At 47.3% G+C, this 17,097-nt stretch overlaps 2 protein-coding genes across 2 annotated transcripts in view; one reads left to right on the top strand and one right to left on the bottom strand.

The window, feature by feature from the left end:
• The window catches only part of LOC132808007 (zinc finger protein 585A-like), a 102,999-nt gene that overhangs the window by 24,573 nt on the left and 61,329 nt on the right, over window positions 1-17,097 (bottom strand). The window lies entirely within an intron of this gene.
• On the top strand, window positions 1,593-6,231 carry LOC132808024 (zinc finger protein 229-like). Its single transcript, XM_060821921.1, has 2 exons — window positions 1,593-1,680; window positions 4,343-6,231. Exon 2 carries the CDS (start codon window positions 4,751-4,753, stop codon window positions 5,801-5,803), a length of 1,053 nt encoding a protein of 350 aa, XP_060677904.1. The 5' UTR covers window positions 1,593-1,680; window positions 4,343-4,750; the 3' UTR covers window positions 5,804-6,231.

The following is a 17,097-nucleotide window of genomic DNA, read 5'->3' as shown; positions in this document are numbered from 1 at the left end:
CAACTATATTTTAAATGTTGTATTTGGATCAGCCTCCACCACTTCCTCTAGCAGCTCTTTGCACACATGCACCACCCTCTGTGTGAAAAAGTACAAATCTTTGCCTTCCTCATCCCCCATTTGACCTATACTGATACCTTCAGGGATTTCTGAACTTGGACAGCAAGGACCCTTTGTTCCTCAGCACTCTGTAGGGATCTACTATTTATTACTTCCTTCCTTCTCTTATTAAATTTCCCAGAATGCCTGGAGATTAAATTCCATAGTTCTGCCCCATTTACTAGCTGATAGATATCAGAGTGTCGCCGGAGACCATCCTCCTCCCTAGGAACAATACAACCTTTCCAGCGTTTCCTCCTGGACAGAGGAGGCAGTGTTTTCTCCAGCTGAGCAGTGTGTTTGTTAGCTTATCAGCATGTCTAACTATATTAATCAAAAGTTCCTCACGCGAGCTACACAATAAACCAGTGATGTTAGTTCCCATTATCTCTTTATTTGTGCCCTTACAGCTTTTCCTACATTCTACTTAATGTTATTCTAATATCACAGTTGGAGATTTAATGTCAGCTTTTGCAACAACGGTCTTGCATTCCAGACCCTACTTAATATTTTCCTAATGTCATGATTAGGTATTTATTATCAATAGTCTCAAGCAGGCTGACTCTACTCATTATTAATTAGATATGTCATGTCATGTCCCAAATATTTATTGTTCCAGTCCTGTCAATCATATTTAGCAGGTGAGGCTAACTTTACTGACTGTTATCTCACCTTGCCATAGTGACCTTTCAGCCTCAACCTTACTCTGCTAATTAGTGTAAGAGCTTTCCACTATCCTTTGCAACAAATTGGCAGTAGTCTCCATGCTCTAACCCTTCCCATGCTTTCATGCTCTTTATTTTCCATACTATCTAAAAATAGACTCAGAGTTGTAGAGCACAGAAACAGACCCTGCGGTCCACGCTGACCAGATGTCCTAATTAATCTAGTGATCCATTTGTCAGCATGTCGCCCCTTACCCCTCTGAATCTTTCCTATCCATATCCGCATTCAGATGCATTTTAAATACTGTAATTGTACCAGCCTCCACCACTTCCTCTGGCAGCTCATTCCATACACATACCACCCTCTGTGCGAAAGGATTGCCCCTTCGGACCCTCAGAAATCTTTCCCCTCTCACCCTAAACCTATGCCCTCCACTTCTGGTCTTGGTGCATTGCCCCCACAACAAGGGGAAACGTCATACAAAAGTTGAGCAGCCAGACAAAATGCAAAAGGAATAAAATATCGAGCCGCAGGGAAAAAAAATTGTGGCTCTATCTTTTCACCCCGTTGGCATTTGGACGCTTAAAATCTGTCAGGAGCACCAACATCCCCAGAGAGCATACTGCGCATGTTTGCCAGTGTCAGCAACGCAGTGCGCATGTTTACCAGTGTCAGCAAACGACTGAGCATGCTCATCGCTGTACGCAAAAAAGGCGTGAGACCTCCTTTTGATTGACCAATAGGCAGCATTGGAGGACCGGAAGGGGTTTGGTCCTCCTGCCAATCAGAGTCAGCCCATTGTCTAAATGCGGAAGTTGGTCTGTGAACTTCTCAAGCTGCGACTCCAGATCCTCTCTCTCTGAATAAAGATAGAGCTTTACCCAGACTGCACATTCCTTCCTCTGTCCCAGATCTGTGAGTACGGCACTCTCTTATCTCGCTCCCTTTTCCATTCTGGGGTTCAATTGTTGACTTGCAGCAACTGAAAGGAAAGAGTGAATTCGGCAGGGACAGACTCCGGAAACGTTGATCCAGGTCTGTATCTCAATTGGCAAAATAGTTAGGCAGGAGGCATCAGATGGTGGAGAAGTCGACGAATCGGTTGTAATCCTTCTTCAGGGCTGGGGCTGGGTGCAGAAGCTGCAGAGAAAAGGGGGTGGGGATGAAGTGGGAAAAGGTCAAGACAGTTAGAGGGTACGACCTGGTTGGTCAATAGGAGGAATGAATCTTGTTGGTGGCAGGGAGGAGGGCGGGGATGGGAATGGAGTCAGGGAATGGAGAGGGAGGATTTTTGAAATTGGAAAACTCAACGTTGAGTCCTTCGGGCTGCAGGCTGCCCGGAAGATGAGGTGTTGTCCCTCCAATTTGCGGTTAGATTCGTTGTGGCAATGGAGGAGGCCAAAGATGGTCATGTCAGAAAGGGGGTGGGAAGGAAATTGGAATGGGTGGTTACTGAGAGGTCTGGTCGCCCTCTGCGGGCACAGCTGCGATGCTCGACGAATCGTTCCCCAAGTTTGCACTCACTCTCCGATACAGAGACCACAATTGGTAAACACATGCCAAATGCAGTACCACAATATGAAGTTATAGCCTTGGCTGTGGAAAACAAACGCAGAAAGGAAGTACATTGTTTAAATGTAGATGTATTTGAATGTGGAGAAAGTGAGAACTGCAGATGCTGGAGATCAGGGTCAAACAGTGTGGTACTGGAAGAGCACGGGAGGTTAGGCAGCATCCGAGGTGCAGGAGAGTTGACGTTTTGGACATGAGCCCTTTATCAGGAATGATGTGTGGATGGACAAAGAGGCCTCAGCGTCCTTCTACACCAGTCACTGTCATTTGTCAGATAGGTGTAGCAAGCAATCAGCAAGGCAAGTGGTATATTAGCAAGAGGAGAAAGCGAGGACTGCAGATACTGGAGATCAGAGCTGAAAATGTGTTGCTGGAAAAACGCAGCAGGTCAGGCAGCATCCAAGGAGCAGGAGAATCCACGTTTCGGGCATGAGCCCTTCTTCAGGAATGAGGAAAGTGTGCCAAGCAGGCTAAGATAAAAGGAAGGGAGGAGGGACTTGGGGGAGGGGCGTTGGAAATGCGATAGGTGGAAGGATGTTAAGGTGAAGGTGATAGGCCGGAGTGGGGGTGGGGGTGGAGAGGTCAGGAAGAAGATTGCAGGTTGGGCAGGTGGTGCTGAGTTCGAGGGTTGGGACTGAGACAAGGTGGGGGGAGGGAAAATGAGAAAACTGGGGCTCAAGGGCGGAGGAGCGGGAAGTGGTCCAACTAGTCATGGAGATGTACAGCTTAGAAACAGACCCTTCGGTTCAACCCGTTCATGCCAACCAGATATCCCAACCCAATCTAATCCCAACTGCCAGCATTTGGCCCATATCCCTTCAAACCCTTCCTATTCATACACCTGTCCAGATGTCTTTTAAATGTTGCAATTGTACTGGCCTCCACCATTTCCTCTGGCAGCTCATTCCATACACGTAATACCCACTGTGTGAAAAAGTTTCACCCAGATCTCATTTGTATCTTTTTCCCTCACCCTAAACATATGCCGTCTAGTTCTGGACTCTTTTTCCCCCCGACCCCCTCCCCTGGATAAGTCTTTGTCTATTTATCCTATCCATGCCCTTCATGATTTTATAGGTTACTCCTTAGCTTCCAACGCTGAGGGGAAACAGCCCTTGCCTCCCTATCGATCACATCCTCCAACCCTGGCAACATGCCTGTAAATTTTTTCTGAACACTTTGATGTTTCCCAACATCTTACCAATACTAAGGAAACCAGAATTGCACACAATATTCCAAATGTGGCCTAACCAATGTCCTGTACAGCCGCAACATAACTTCCCAAATCCTATACTCAGAGGATTGGGGAAGTTTTCAAAACCTACAAAAGACAACTGGGAAAGAATGGAGGGACAAACTGAACCTTTGAGGGTCAGCTTGGAGGCATCAAAGTCTCAGGACAGGGTGGGGATGACCCCAGCTATGGGCCACATTCCAGCAAATGGGACTAGATTGATTTAGGATATCTGGTCAGTACAGGCGTGTTGGACAGAAGGGTCTGTTTCTGTGCTGTACATCTCTATGACTCTGGCTTTCCACTAACTTTTGCCACGTCAATAGGTTCACTTTCTCTCTAATGTTGGCGTTAATGCCTTGACGTCTCATTTTGCTCCCACCTTCCTGGGGACGTTAACCATCTTGTGTCTGGTCCTTGCTCAAGAAGCTGCGAGGCAGGTTCACCCTGAATTGACACACTTTTTTTTTGCTTCCCAAAATCAGACCTGCTCACTCTCAGCAGGATCCCAGTGTTGGGAAAGATATTAACTTTCAGGTGGAGGTATCCAAAATTCAGAGAGATGTCAGTCTTGACATTTTTGCTTTTTCTGTCCCTGTAAGATCCTGAATCAGCACCTTCAGGGAAATTAGTTAGAGCGGAGTGAGAACAGAGGGGGAGAGAGAGTGGGATGGTGCTTTCAATTTTGTGGAATAACAAAAGAAAAGAATTGCTTGTTCAGAATTTCTACCCTGCACTGACAGTGATGACTTTTGTAATCTATTCTGACAGAATTTTTGAAGATTTGAAGAGGGAAGTTTTAAAATCAACAGATGAAGGGCTTATAACCGAAACATTGACCCTCCTGCTCCTCGGATGCTGCCTGACTCCCCTGTGACTTTCCAGTGCCACATTTTTCGACTGACTCTCCAGCATCTCCGGTCCTCACTTTGATGTCAATGTCTAACAGTCACTCAGTCCACTGGGGCCAGCAAAGATTTTCGCCGTGATTTCTGAGAGAGGAATCAAAGCTTTTTGGTTCCTGTCTGAGTATGTTTTCAGCATCAGTGGGACTGGACGAGAGACCCCACTGTTGCAGCGCACTGTGTGTGGAGCCTGAAACAGTTATACAGCCTGGGAAGGGGATTTCACAGCAGGGAGGGGCTCTACACGTGTTTGTGTGCAGTTGAAGCTTTGGCCATGGAGAAACCTGAGGAATCCCGCCCTGTGGAGAAACCGTGGAAATGTGGGGACTGTGGGAAAGGCTTCCGTGTCCCATCTGCCCTGGAGATTCATCGGCGCAGTCACACCGGGGAGAGGCCATTCCCCTGCACCGACTGTGGGAAGGCCTTCAGATATTCCTCCCACCTGCTGGCCCACCAGCGGGACCACACGGGGGAAAGGTCCTTCAGCTGCCCTGAGTGCGGGAAGGCCTTCGTGTTTTTCTCCGCCCTGTTGGCCCATCGGCGGATCCACACAGGAGAGAGGCCGTTCAGCTGCCCAGAGTGCGGGAAGGCTTTTACCAACAACTCCAAACTGCGGATCCACCAGCGGATCCACACAGGGGAAAGGCCATTCAGCTGCCCTGAGTGTGGGAAGGCCTTCAGCGATTCCTCCGCCCTGCTGATCCACCAGCGGGTCCACATGGGGCAGAGGCCCTTCAGCTGCTCAGAGTGTGGGAAGGGCTTCAGCACATCCTCCACCCTGCTGAAGCACCAGCGGGTCCACAGCGAGGAGAGGCCGTACATCTGCTCTCAGTGCGGGAAGGGCTTCAGTTTTTCCTCCACGCTGCTGACCCACCAGCGTGTCCACACCGGGGAGAGGCCGTTCACCTGCTCTCAGTGCGGGAAGGCCTTTACCCGGTCCTCCACCCTGATGAGGCACCAGCGTGTCCACACCGGGGAGAGGCCGTTCACCTGCTCTCAGTGCGGGAAGGGCTTCACCTACTCCTGCAACCTGCGGAGCCACCAGCGGGTCCACACCGGGGAGAGGCCCTTCAGCTGCCCTCAGTGCGGGAAGGCCTTCAACAGATCTTCCTCCCTGCTGAGCCACCAGCGGATCCACACCGGGGAGAAGCCGTACATCTGCTCTCAGTGCGGGAAGGGCTTCACCCGCTCCTCACACCTGCAGAGACACCAGCGGGTCCACACCGGGGAGAGACCGTACACCTGCTCTCAGTGTGGGAAGGGTTTCACCAGCCCCTCCCACCTGCGGAGACACCAGCGAGTTCACGTGCCATCGCAGGGGGATTGAAGGAGTGACGGCCGAGTCCCATTATCGATTGGATTATCAACCCGGTTCCGGGGACTCCCGGGTTTGAATCCCGCCACGACAGATGGCAGAATTGGTATTCGGTCAGAAATGTGGAATTCGGAATCTAACGATGAGACCGTTTCAGGGAGGGGGTGGTAGGGGGAGAAAGCCCCCATCTGATTCCCTCTCTCCCTTGTTAGGGAAGGGAACCGCCATTGTGGGAAAGGATACACTCAAGTCGTTCCAGCTGCATCCTTTACCTGGTCTGGCCTACACGTGACTCCAGACCCACAACAGTCTGGTTGACTCTACACTGCCCCTTCCTGGTAAAGGAGCGGGGAGAAACTTACTTGGAGACAGGGTATGGGTTGAAATTGCTGAGTGAGGCAATACTTCCTCCGGGTTACGGCTGTACCAAGGATCCAATTTCAAAGGGACAATTTGGTGCTGGCCAATAGTAAAGACAGTGAGGGGGGTGGGGATGGGGCCAGGGGAGGTGTGGTGTGTGCACTTTCACCTTGAGCTGTTCAAAAAGCAACTACTTTTTCTCTGCCTCTTTGCTGGGGGGATCTGAAGCTATAACAAAGTTGGTTTGCAATAAAGGTTACCTGAACTTACCACCGGGCTCAGACTCTCATTGAAAGCTTTGAGCTCCAAGAGGTTTTTGTTTTAAAGCTGCTCATTTCTTTCAGCCTCCTGCACTAAGTTTAGAACATAGAACAATCCAGCGCAGAACAGGCCCTTCGGCCCTCAATTTTGCACTGACCTATGAACTATTCTCAGCTCGTCCCCCTACACTGTCCCAAAATCAACCATGCACTTATCTAAGGATTGTTTAAATCTCCCTAATGTGGGTGAGTTGACTACCTTAGCAGGTAGGGCATTCCACGCCCTTACCACTCTCTGTGTAAAGACCTTGCCTCTGACATCTGTCTTAAAGCTGTCACCCCTCAATTTGTAGTTATGCCCTCTCGTACAAGCTAACGTTATCATCCTAGGAAAAAGTCTTTCTCTGTCTACCCTATCAAATCCTCTGATCATCTTTTATGTCTCTATCAAATCCCCCCTTAACCGCCTTCTTTCCAATGAGAAAAGACCCAAGTCTCTCAGCTTGAAATGTCGACTCTCTTGCTCCTTGGATGCTGCCTGACCTGCTGCGCTTTTCCAGCAACACATTTTCAGCTCATCAATATATAAGCCTCATGGAACAGCGTCATAAGACACAGAACTTATATCAAAAGATCAGTGTCATGCAACTGATAGAATATATTGAACAAACTTAGATAGTCTTCATCTCTTAGAATGGGTGCAGGCTTTGGTTCATTAATATGTAACAATGTTCTTGAGATGACTTAAGGTTTTATAAAAAAAGGGCATCTCCGCTCAGACAATGCATTAAAGGTGTGAGATTTGAGTCTGTCTGTATTCCAATCTTGAATCAGACCGGTTCTGTTTCCAAAGTCGGAATTTGTAAAATATTACATGGATTGACTGCCTGCAGATTGTGTGCTTTTTGAACAAAATTGAATGTATCTGCAAATATAATTCTGCCAATACAATTTCACCCCAAAGAGTCGTGTGTGTGTGTGCATGAGAGAATGAGAGCGTGTGCATGTGAGTTTGTGTGTGAGTGTGCGCAGAAGTGTGTGTGTGTGCATACTTGGGAAAGTGAGAGTGTGATGGAGTATGAGGCTGCGAGTGTGAGAGTGTTGAGGGGTGTGTGTTGTCTGTCTGAGAGATCGAGTATGTGTGTGAGAGAGAGGCTTATTAAAAGCAAGGGGTTGTATTTTTGCTAAAACAAGAACTTGTACATATAATGATCGGGCCATGAGTCGTGTTATGGAACAGACAGACATGGGGTGGGGGTGTTCAGGTACATAGTTCTTTGGAGGTTGCATCACTGGTAGACAGGGTGGTTAAGGCGGCGTTTTGCAACATTGCCTTCATTGTTCACACCACTGAGGAGAGGGGTTGGGACATCATGTTGAGGTTGTACAGCATGTTGGTGAGGCCACTTTCAGAGTACTGAGTACAGTTCTGGTGGCCCTGTAATAGGAAGAATACTGTTAGAGAGGGTTTAATAAAGATTTACCAGGATGTTGTAAGGACTGGAGGGTTTGAGTTATAAGGAGAGGCTGGGACTTTATTCACTGGAGCTCAGGAGGTTAGGAGTTGACCTCATTGAGATTGATAAAATCATGAGGAGTGGAGGTAAGGTGAATAGAAAATGGCTTTTGCTTCGCGGCAGGGAGCTCAAAACTCGGGGGGCATTTTTTTTAATGTAAGGAGAGAGATTCAAAAGGAACCAGCGGGGCAACGATTTGAAAGAGGGTGATTTGCATGTGGAATGAACTTGCTGAGGATGTGGTAGTTGCAGGTACAGTGACAACATTGAAACAGCATTTGGATGGGTACATGAATAGAAAGGTTCAGAGGGATATGGGCCAAATGCAGGCAAGTGTGTTATAGGTGACTTCTGTCTAGGTATTCTAAATCTCCGGAGAATAGTTCCTGACACTCGGCTAACTACTCTACACTAGGGCTATGGTTCAGATCAACCGGGTTCTGCCTCCACACTCTGCTTACCGCGGACTGTCCTTTAACCCTTGACTTCCGTGTGGCGGACAAACCGCTCCCACACACAGTCTAAAGGAGACTGTCCACAAGGTCCCGTCCTAGTAGGCGAACTCCAAGCTGTCAGCACCAGCCCTTATCCCCACCAGCTGCTGCTATCCCGTGGCAAATCGAAATGCTGCGAGACACACCGATGAAGCAACGAATGTTTATTCAAACTTGCAAGTTTGGGCGTCTTCCAAAAGAAAAGGGAAGGTTCGCGCCGAAAGGTTTACAGCAGTAATATTTATACATTATTTTTACATTTGAAAACGTTAGTAACAATTCCATTGGTTAAAACATTTCACGCTTCTCTCTGCCAAATTTTAATTATCTGTATGTTCTTAAACATTATATTGTTTTTAACAATTCTGCTGGCTAATGTTTCTAATATTCTAAAGGACTTCTATTGTACTCTGGACATCTGTGTCTTAATCATTACATCATTTTAACAATTCTGCTGGCTAAAGCATTCCTTGGTTATCTGTATGTCTTTTACATTCTAAAGGCTTCTATTGTATCTTGCTCAAGGTTACTTAGCTTCATAACAGCCTAGTTTTAATTAATAACTTATGTCAGCTTGATCCAAGGTCACAATTCGCCATGTTTTTTTTAACATAACAGTTCCTTCAAATTCCTTCATATTTTTCAAGCAGGCCTGCTTGCTTTTAGTCTCACAGTTAGCCCTTACTTATTAATCCTTAGTTAAACTGCAAAAATTACTTCACTGTGTGTTTGAGTGTGTGTGTGGTGTGTGTGAGAGAGAGAGAATGTGTGTGGGAGTGTGTGTAACTGCAGAAATTACATCATCCATATCAAGTGGGACAGGTTTGGTTTGGAATCCTGGTCGACATGGACGAATTGGACCGAAGTGTCTGTTTCTGTGCTGTATACCTCTATTGAAACCAGTAGAATTCTGAAAGGGGCTTGACAGGATAGATGCAGATAAAATGCCTCTTTGTGGGGAGGGTCTCGAAGTCCGACAATGTGGAAGCAGGTCATTCAGCCCATCTATCTCACTGGCCCTCTGAACAGTATCCCACCCATACTCAACCCCTTACTCTGTATTTCCCCTGGCCAATCCACCCTAACCTGTACATCCCTGGTCACTATGGGTAACTTAGCACGGCCAATTCTCCCTAACCTACACTCTAATCTATAAATTACCTTCTCAAGAATGTAATTTAAGTGCAGAGCTTTTCTAAGAAAAACGTCAGTTTGACTCAACATTGGGACACAGACAGAATTCACACCTATTGTCTCTACTTATAAACAGGGCAACGTCTCTTCGAAATGTAGATTCATTTAGATATAACTGCGTCACTTTACATATTAAGATATCCCTTTGAATGTGCCCACATCCCTTTGAAATGTAATCTCGTCCATTTACATCTCTGTATTTGCGGAAATACCCGTTAAAATGTCCATGTCCCTTTAAAATGCAGATTTCCCCCTTTAGATATGAGGCTGTTCCGTTAGATGTCGGAATATGTGTTTAAATGGAGCGGTGAGCTTTCCCAATGTAGACAGGGCTCCTCGAAACGTGGCAGTGTCCCCCCCTGCAGCTGCAGAGCGAGACAGGAGAGTTTGTTTTTGTGAATGAGCAGTTGTAGCGCGAGGTGGCTGTTGCTTGGTGACGGTGAGGCTCCCCCGGCCCCGCCCATCCCCCCGTGCAGACGTCACGCGGGGGCGAAGGCGGTTGGGAGGAGAAGTCGCTCGAGCGAGGAAGCGGCGGGAGGGCGGCCGTTAGGAAAATGGCGCCGTGCGGCCCGGGGCAGACACCCGGCACTGGCCGCCGCCGCCGCCTTCCTGGCGCAGCTGCTGTGTCACGGCCACCGGCCGGCTGTACAGCAGCCAGGAGCCGGTGAACATTCTGGAGGCGGATGGGGTTAAGGACCTGCTTGGGAACTGGTCGGGCGCCTGGGTGGTGGAGTTCTACTGGTCGTGGGGCGGCCCCTGTGTCAACTATGGGGCCACCTGGAAGGTACTGGGCCCGGGAGGTGAAAGGTGAGGCAGGTTGTGGGGGGGACGGAGGGGAAGGAATGTGGGGCCTGTCCTGTCATAGTCACATTTTACACTCACTTTCCATCTGCTTTTACTGGCGCTTGTGCTGTTTACCCCTCACTGTGTGTTTAATCCTTGTGCTGTTTACCCCTCACTGTGTGTTTAATCCTTGTGCTGTTTACCCCTCACTGTGTGTTTAATCCTTGTGCTGTTTACCCTTTGCTGTTATTTGTGCAATTGCTGAGGGTAGTGTGTAAATACTAGTGAAGGATACTATGCAGCAGCATGTATATGTTCCTCAGTCATTGAAGGGGCAGGACCTGTTGAGAATGGTTAGTGAAGCTGGTTGTGCACGAAGCCTTGTTAACATGGATATAGTTTGTTCATTGAAAAAGTTGACTTTTTATTATTTAGAGTCATAGAGATGTACAGCACGGAAACACACCCATTGAGTCCAACCTGTCCACACCAATCAGATATCCTACATTAATCTAGTCCCCTTTGTCAGCACTATATCCCTCTAAACCATTCCTATTCATATACCCATTCAGATACCTTTTAAAGGCTGTAATTATACCGGCCTCCACCACTTCCTCTGGCAGCTCACTCCATACCTGCACCACCCTCTGCATGGAAACATTGCCCTTCAGGTACCTTTTATATCTTTGTGGCCTCACCCTAAACCTATGTCCTCTAGTTGTGAAGGTCACCCCAACACGGAGGAAAAGACTTAAAAACATTGCTTTTGCATTTCTCTGGTTGCTCAATCAAATATCGAGCCACATGGGGGAAAAAAAATCGCTCTGCCCTTTTTGATCTCCGATAGACATTTGGAAACTTAAAATCTGTCAATAACACCAGCATTGCTGCAGAGCATACTGTGTACACTCCTCGGTGTCAACAAGCAGGGCACATGTTTGCCAGTGTCACCAAAACATTGGGTGTGTTCCTCATTGTCGGCAGAAAAGGGGCGAAACCGACTTTTGATGGACAAATAAGGATCACTGGAGGACCGGAAGGAGACTTGTCCTCCTGCCATTCGGAGCTCCCCTATTGGTGAATGCGGAAGTTGGGCCATGAGGTTCTGAAGCTCCTGCCCCTCCTCTCTCTCAATGAAGATTGAGCTTCACTCAGACTGCAGCTTCCTTCCTCTGTCCAACATCTGTGAGTACAGCATTCTCTTTTCTCACCCCCTTTTCCATTTACGTTTCATTCTGGGGTTCAATTGTTGACTTGGAGCAACTGAAAGGAATGGGAGTGAATCCAGCGAGGGGACAGACTCTGGAAAAGTTAGTCCAAGCCTTTGTCTCAATTGGCAAAATAGACAGGCAGGAGACTGGAAGAACGCAGCAAGCCAGGCAGTATCAGGAGGTGGAGAAGTTGAGGTATCTGGTGGAACCCTTGTTCAGGATTGGGGGTGGGTATAGGGAGAGCTGTGGAACAAGGGTGTGCTGGGGGCAGGGTGATGAAGTGATGATAGGTGGAGACAGGTCGAGGGTACAATAGACAATAGGTGCAGGAGTTGGCTCTTCTGCCCTTCGAGCCAGCACCACCATTCATTATGATCATGGCTGATCATCCTCAATCAGTATCCTGTTCCTGCCTTATCCCCATAACCTGGTTGGTGAATGGGAGGAAGGAATCTAGTTAGCAGGGAAGAGTGAAAGGGGCTGGGAAGTGAGTTGGGGGATGGGATGGGAGATTATTTGAAGTTGGAGAACTCCGTGTCGAGTCCTCCGGGCTGTGGACTGCTCAGACAAGATGAGGTTTTGTTCCTCCAATTTGTCAGAAGGGGAGTGGGAAGGGGCATTAAAATGGGTGGAGACTGGGAAGTCCGCTCAGCCTCTGCGGACCCGGCTGTGATGCTCGGCAAACCATTCCCCAAGTTTACGCTCGGTCTTCCTGATGTAGAGACGACCACAACTGGCAAAGCACAGTGGGTCGAGCAGTAGGACAGTCGTAGTTTGGGGCACAAGCTCTTCATCAGGAATGATGCGTGGATGTTCAGAGGGGCATCAGTGTCCTTCTGTGCCAGTTGTCAGACAGATGCAGCAGGAATGAGCAAGGCAAGTGGTGTATTAGCAAGAGGAATTAAGTTCAGAAGTGGGAATGTCTTCCAGCAGTTAGGGGGTCATTTAATACATTCAAGGCTGAGTTCACGTGATTTTTATGTGGCTGCTTGTGGGGGAAGGCAAGAAAATGGTTTTAAGACCAGTGTCCAGTTTTAAGACAGTTCCAGAGTCAGACAGCACAGAAACACACCCTTCAGTCCAACTAGTCAATGCTGACTGTGTTCTCAAACTAAACCAGTCCCACCTGCCAGTGTTTTGGCCCATATCCCTCCAAACCTTTCCTATTCATGACGTTACTGTACCTGCATCCACCACTTCCTCGAGACATTTAGTCCTCACATGAACCACTCTGTGTAAAAAAAGTTGTGCCCTTCTTTTAAAAATCTCTTTCTCCTGTCACTGTCAAAATTTGCTCCCTAATCTTAAAACCCCAACCCTCAGGGAAGGACACCCTTCGTTCACCTCATCTCTCCCCTCATGATTTTATACACGTTGATAAGGTCACATCTCCACTTCCAATGCTCCAGTGAAAAAGTCCCAGCCCATCCACCTAGATGAAGGTAGAATCCTGTCCCTCAGGATTCACTCCAAGAATGTGCCCACCACTGATGTCAGGCACACTGGTCTATAGTTCCCTGGCTTGTCCTTACCACCCTTCTTAAACTGTGGCACCACATGAGCCAACCTCCAGTCTTCTGGCACCTCACCTGACATGCACAGTATGCTCTATGGAGATGCTGTTTCTGATGGATTTGAAGTGTCCAAATGCCACAATTTCTCCCCCACTCACTTGACATAACCGTGCAGGCTCCTCGCTATTTGATGTTCATGTTACTTAGAGCCCTCATGATTATATCAATCTCAATGAGGTCACCCCTCAACCTCCTGTGCTCCAGTGAAGACAGACTCAGCTTCTCCTTATAACTCAAACCCTCCAGTCCTGGCAACATCCTGGTAAATCTTTACTGAACCCTCTGTAATAGTATTCTTCCTATTACAGGGCCACCAGAAGCCTTCTCAGTACTCTACAAGTGACTTCACCAACATCCTGTACAACTTCAACATGATGTCCCAACTCCTTTATTCAATGGTGTGAACAATTAAGGTAAGTGTGCTGAATGCTTAACATCAGTCTACATTTGTCAATATATCATATCAGTTGCATGACACTGTTACCTTTTGCTCTTAACTCTGCGTCTTATGATCCTGCTCCACAGCTACCCGCTGAAGGAGCAGCGCTCCGAAAGCTAGTGCTTCCAAATAAAACTGTTGGACTATAACCCAGTGTTGTGATTTTTAAACGTTGTCCCACCTCCTTTCTCGTGAACACAGCCCATACCTCCCGGTGCTGCTAGTAAACTGCCAATGAAACGATGCAGTGCCTGCACTGCTGAAAAGTTTATGATTTCTAATGAAACTAGCTACTCATTCACTGCTCCATCTGATACACGACATTGGAAACTTAGTGCAGGAGGCTGCAAGAAATGAGCAGCTTTAAAACAAAAACCGCTTGGAGCTTTCAATGAGAGCCTGAGCCCAGCAGTACGTTCTGGTTACCTTTATTGTGGCCCAACATTGTTACAGCTTCAGATGCCCCCAGCAAAAGGGCAGAGAAAGAGTAGCTGTTTTTTAGACAGCTCAACAACAGGGAGAGGAGCAAGGGGCAGGGCAAGGCCAACAGCAGCCCCCCGCACTACGCCTGCATTGCCTTGCACAATTTACAAAAATCCCTTCCCCTTCAGAGACTCCCCACAGTGTGGAAGCAGGCCACTTGACCCAAAGACTACACACCGATCCTCCAAAGGGTAACCCACCACGCAATTCCCCAACCCCTATTGCTCAACATTTAGCCCTGACTAATGCACCTAACCTGCACATCCCTGGGCACTATGGGTATTTTCGTACTGTCAATCCACCTGAACCTGGACAACTCGTATATGCCGACCAGATATCCCAACCCAATCTAGTCCCACCTGCCAGCACGGGGCCCATATTCCCCCTGTTGCCTTTTAAATGTTGCAATTGTACCAGCCTCCACCACTTCCTCTGGCAGCTCATTCCATACACGTACCACCCTCTAAATGAAAAGGTTGCCCCTTAGGTCTCTTTCATATCTTTCCCCTCTCACTCTAAACCTATGACCTCTAGTTCTGGACTCTCCCATCCCAGGGAAAAGACTTTGTCTGTCTATCCTATCCATGCCCCTCATGATTTTATAAACCTCTATAAGGTCACCCCTCAGCCTCTGACGCTCCAGGGAAAACAAACCCAGCCTGTTCTGTCTCTCCCTATAGCTCAAATCCTCCAGTCTTGGCAACATCCTTGTAAATCTTTTTAGATTAGATTAGATTACTTACAGCGTGGAAACAGGCCCTTCAGCCCAACAAGTCCACACCGACCTGCCGACGCGTATACCACCCAGACCCATACTCCGGGGGTTTGCAAGGACTGCCACAAACACTACGTAGGACAAACAGGAAGAAAGTTAGCCACCAGGATACACGAACACCAGCTAGCCACAAAAAGACACGACCCTCTATCCCTCGTAGCCCTACATACGGATGAAAAAAACCACCACTTCGACTGGGACAACGTCTGTCCTGGGACAGGCTAAGCAAAGACATGCCAGAGAATTCCTAGAGGCCTGGCACTCCAACCACAACGCCACAACCAAACACATAGATCTAGATACCATCTATCAACCCCTCAGAAAATGAACAGGAAATGACATCACCACAAACCCCAGGAACCCTATCCAGGACAAACATATAAATCGAAAGCAGGAGACAACAGCTTCGCTTCACTTGGAGGTCGCCACTGATGATGTTCCCTAGCCAGGTAATGAAACGTCTGGATATCAAACCTACAGCTCAGCGAGCAAACCTACACCCTAAACCTCAACCTGAGCTACAAACCTTCACAAACCTTGCAAAGTAGAATGTATTTGCAAACAGCATGCTGCAAATACAAACTCACCCCCATGGATGATCTATCTCGTGTGTGCATGAGATAGAGAAACATCTATTTCCGTGCTGTTTATCTTTATTTGATAACCGATGCTTTATTTCTGTTGGTGTAAATGTTGTTGTAATTCATAGCTGGATCCTAATAGGTGTAAGGGTGACAGAATTCCTCAAGTAGGGCACTGAGATTCCTGGGAGTCCTCTATTTCTGGTTTACTTCCTCATGAACAAACATTAAGCACGTGCACCTTTTATTTATGATTTTGCTTCATTTCTCTTGTTTAATTCCCTGCTACGACTACACCATCTAACAGGATAGTTGACAGGCTGGGAGATTGTGGCTTGGATCTTAAAATATCCAATCATCATTCCAGAAGTTATAAAAGGCGGGGTCAAAACCTTAGCAGAAATCCAGCAGAGCTGAGAACAGACCAACATCTTAGTCTGTGGGAACAGGGAGATCAACAGAGGATAGAGAAATCAGGTCCTGAAACCAGACCAGCCTGTGATCAGTGCTTTGATTAGCAGCATCCTTCTACATCAGTCAATGCCAGTTGTCAGACAGGTGCAGCAAGGCAAGTGGTATATTAGCAGGCTGAACTGAGATTAGAAGTGGGGATGTCTTCCTGCAGTTAGGGGATCATTGAATTTATTCAAGGCTGAGTTCATCTGATTTTTTGAACAATAAAGTGTGGATTTTTATGTTGTGTGCATGAGGGTTTTTTGTGGTTTATGTGTTGGATGCAGGTACAGTAACCACATTTAAAGTGGAAGGCAAGAAAATGGTTTTAAGACCATGACAGAACAGTTACAGTCAGACAGCGCAGAAACGGACCCTTCAGTCCAACTATTCCATGCTGACTATGTTCTCAAACTAAACTAGTGCCACTTGCCAGTGTTTGGCCCATATACCTCCACACCTTCCCTATTCATGTACTTATCTACATGTCTTTTAAACGTTGCATCTGAACATGCATCCACCACATCCTCTTTACATTCACTCAATACATGAAACACACTGTTTATAAACAAACTTTTCCCGATTCTGTCCATTCCATGGATTCATTCTCTTTCCTTTCAGTTGCTGCAAGTCATAAATTGAAGTCCAGAATGAAAAAAATGGAAAAGGAGTTGTGAAGAGAGTACCCTACTCACAGATGGTTGACAGAGTAAGGAGGTTGCAGTCTGGAGCAAACCCGAAATGTCGATTTTCCTGCTCCTCGGATGCTGCCTGACCTGCAGTGCTTTGCCAGCACCACTCTAATCTTGACCCTGATCTCCAGCATCTGCAGTTCTCACTTTCTCCTGTAAGAAATCAGCAGTTTTAAACCAAAAACCTGTTGCAGTTTAAAGCTGTCATTGAGAGTCTAAGCTCAGTGTGAAGTTCAGGTAATCTTTATTGTGACCCAACTTTGTTACAGCTTCAGAATCTCCCAGCAGAAAGGCGTAGAAAAAGTAGCAAATTTTAAAAACAGCTCAAGGTCAAAGTGCAACCCCTCACTTTCTCCATTATTGGTCACCACTGAGTTGTCCCTTTGTAACTGGATCCTTGGTAAAGCCTTAACCTGGAGGAAGTATTGCCTCAGTCAGCAATTTCAACCTGTATCCAAGGAAGTTGGATGAGCAGCGTAGAGTCAACCAG

The sequence above is a fragment of the Hemiscyllium ocellatum genome (assembly GCF_020745735.1).
Source record: "Hemiscyllium ocellatum isolate sHemOce1 chromosome 27 unlocalized genomic scaffold, sHemOce1.pat.X.cur. SUPER_27_unloc_3, whole genome shotgun sequence".
Classification (NCBI taxonomy): Eukaryota; Metazoa; Chordata; class Chondrichthyes; order Orectolobiformes; family Hemiscylliidae; genus Hemiscyllium; species Hemiscyllium ocellatum.
Note: the sequence above shows the minus strand (reverse complement) of the source record. Positions and strands in the feature narration are given on the sequence as shown.

Coding starts and splice junctions, on each gene's coding strand:
- LOC132808024 (XM_060821921.1), top strand. CDS start 4,751: ATGGAGAAACCTGAGGAATCCCGCCCTGTGGAGAAACCGTGGAAATGT.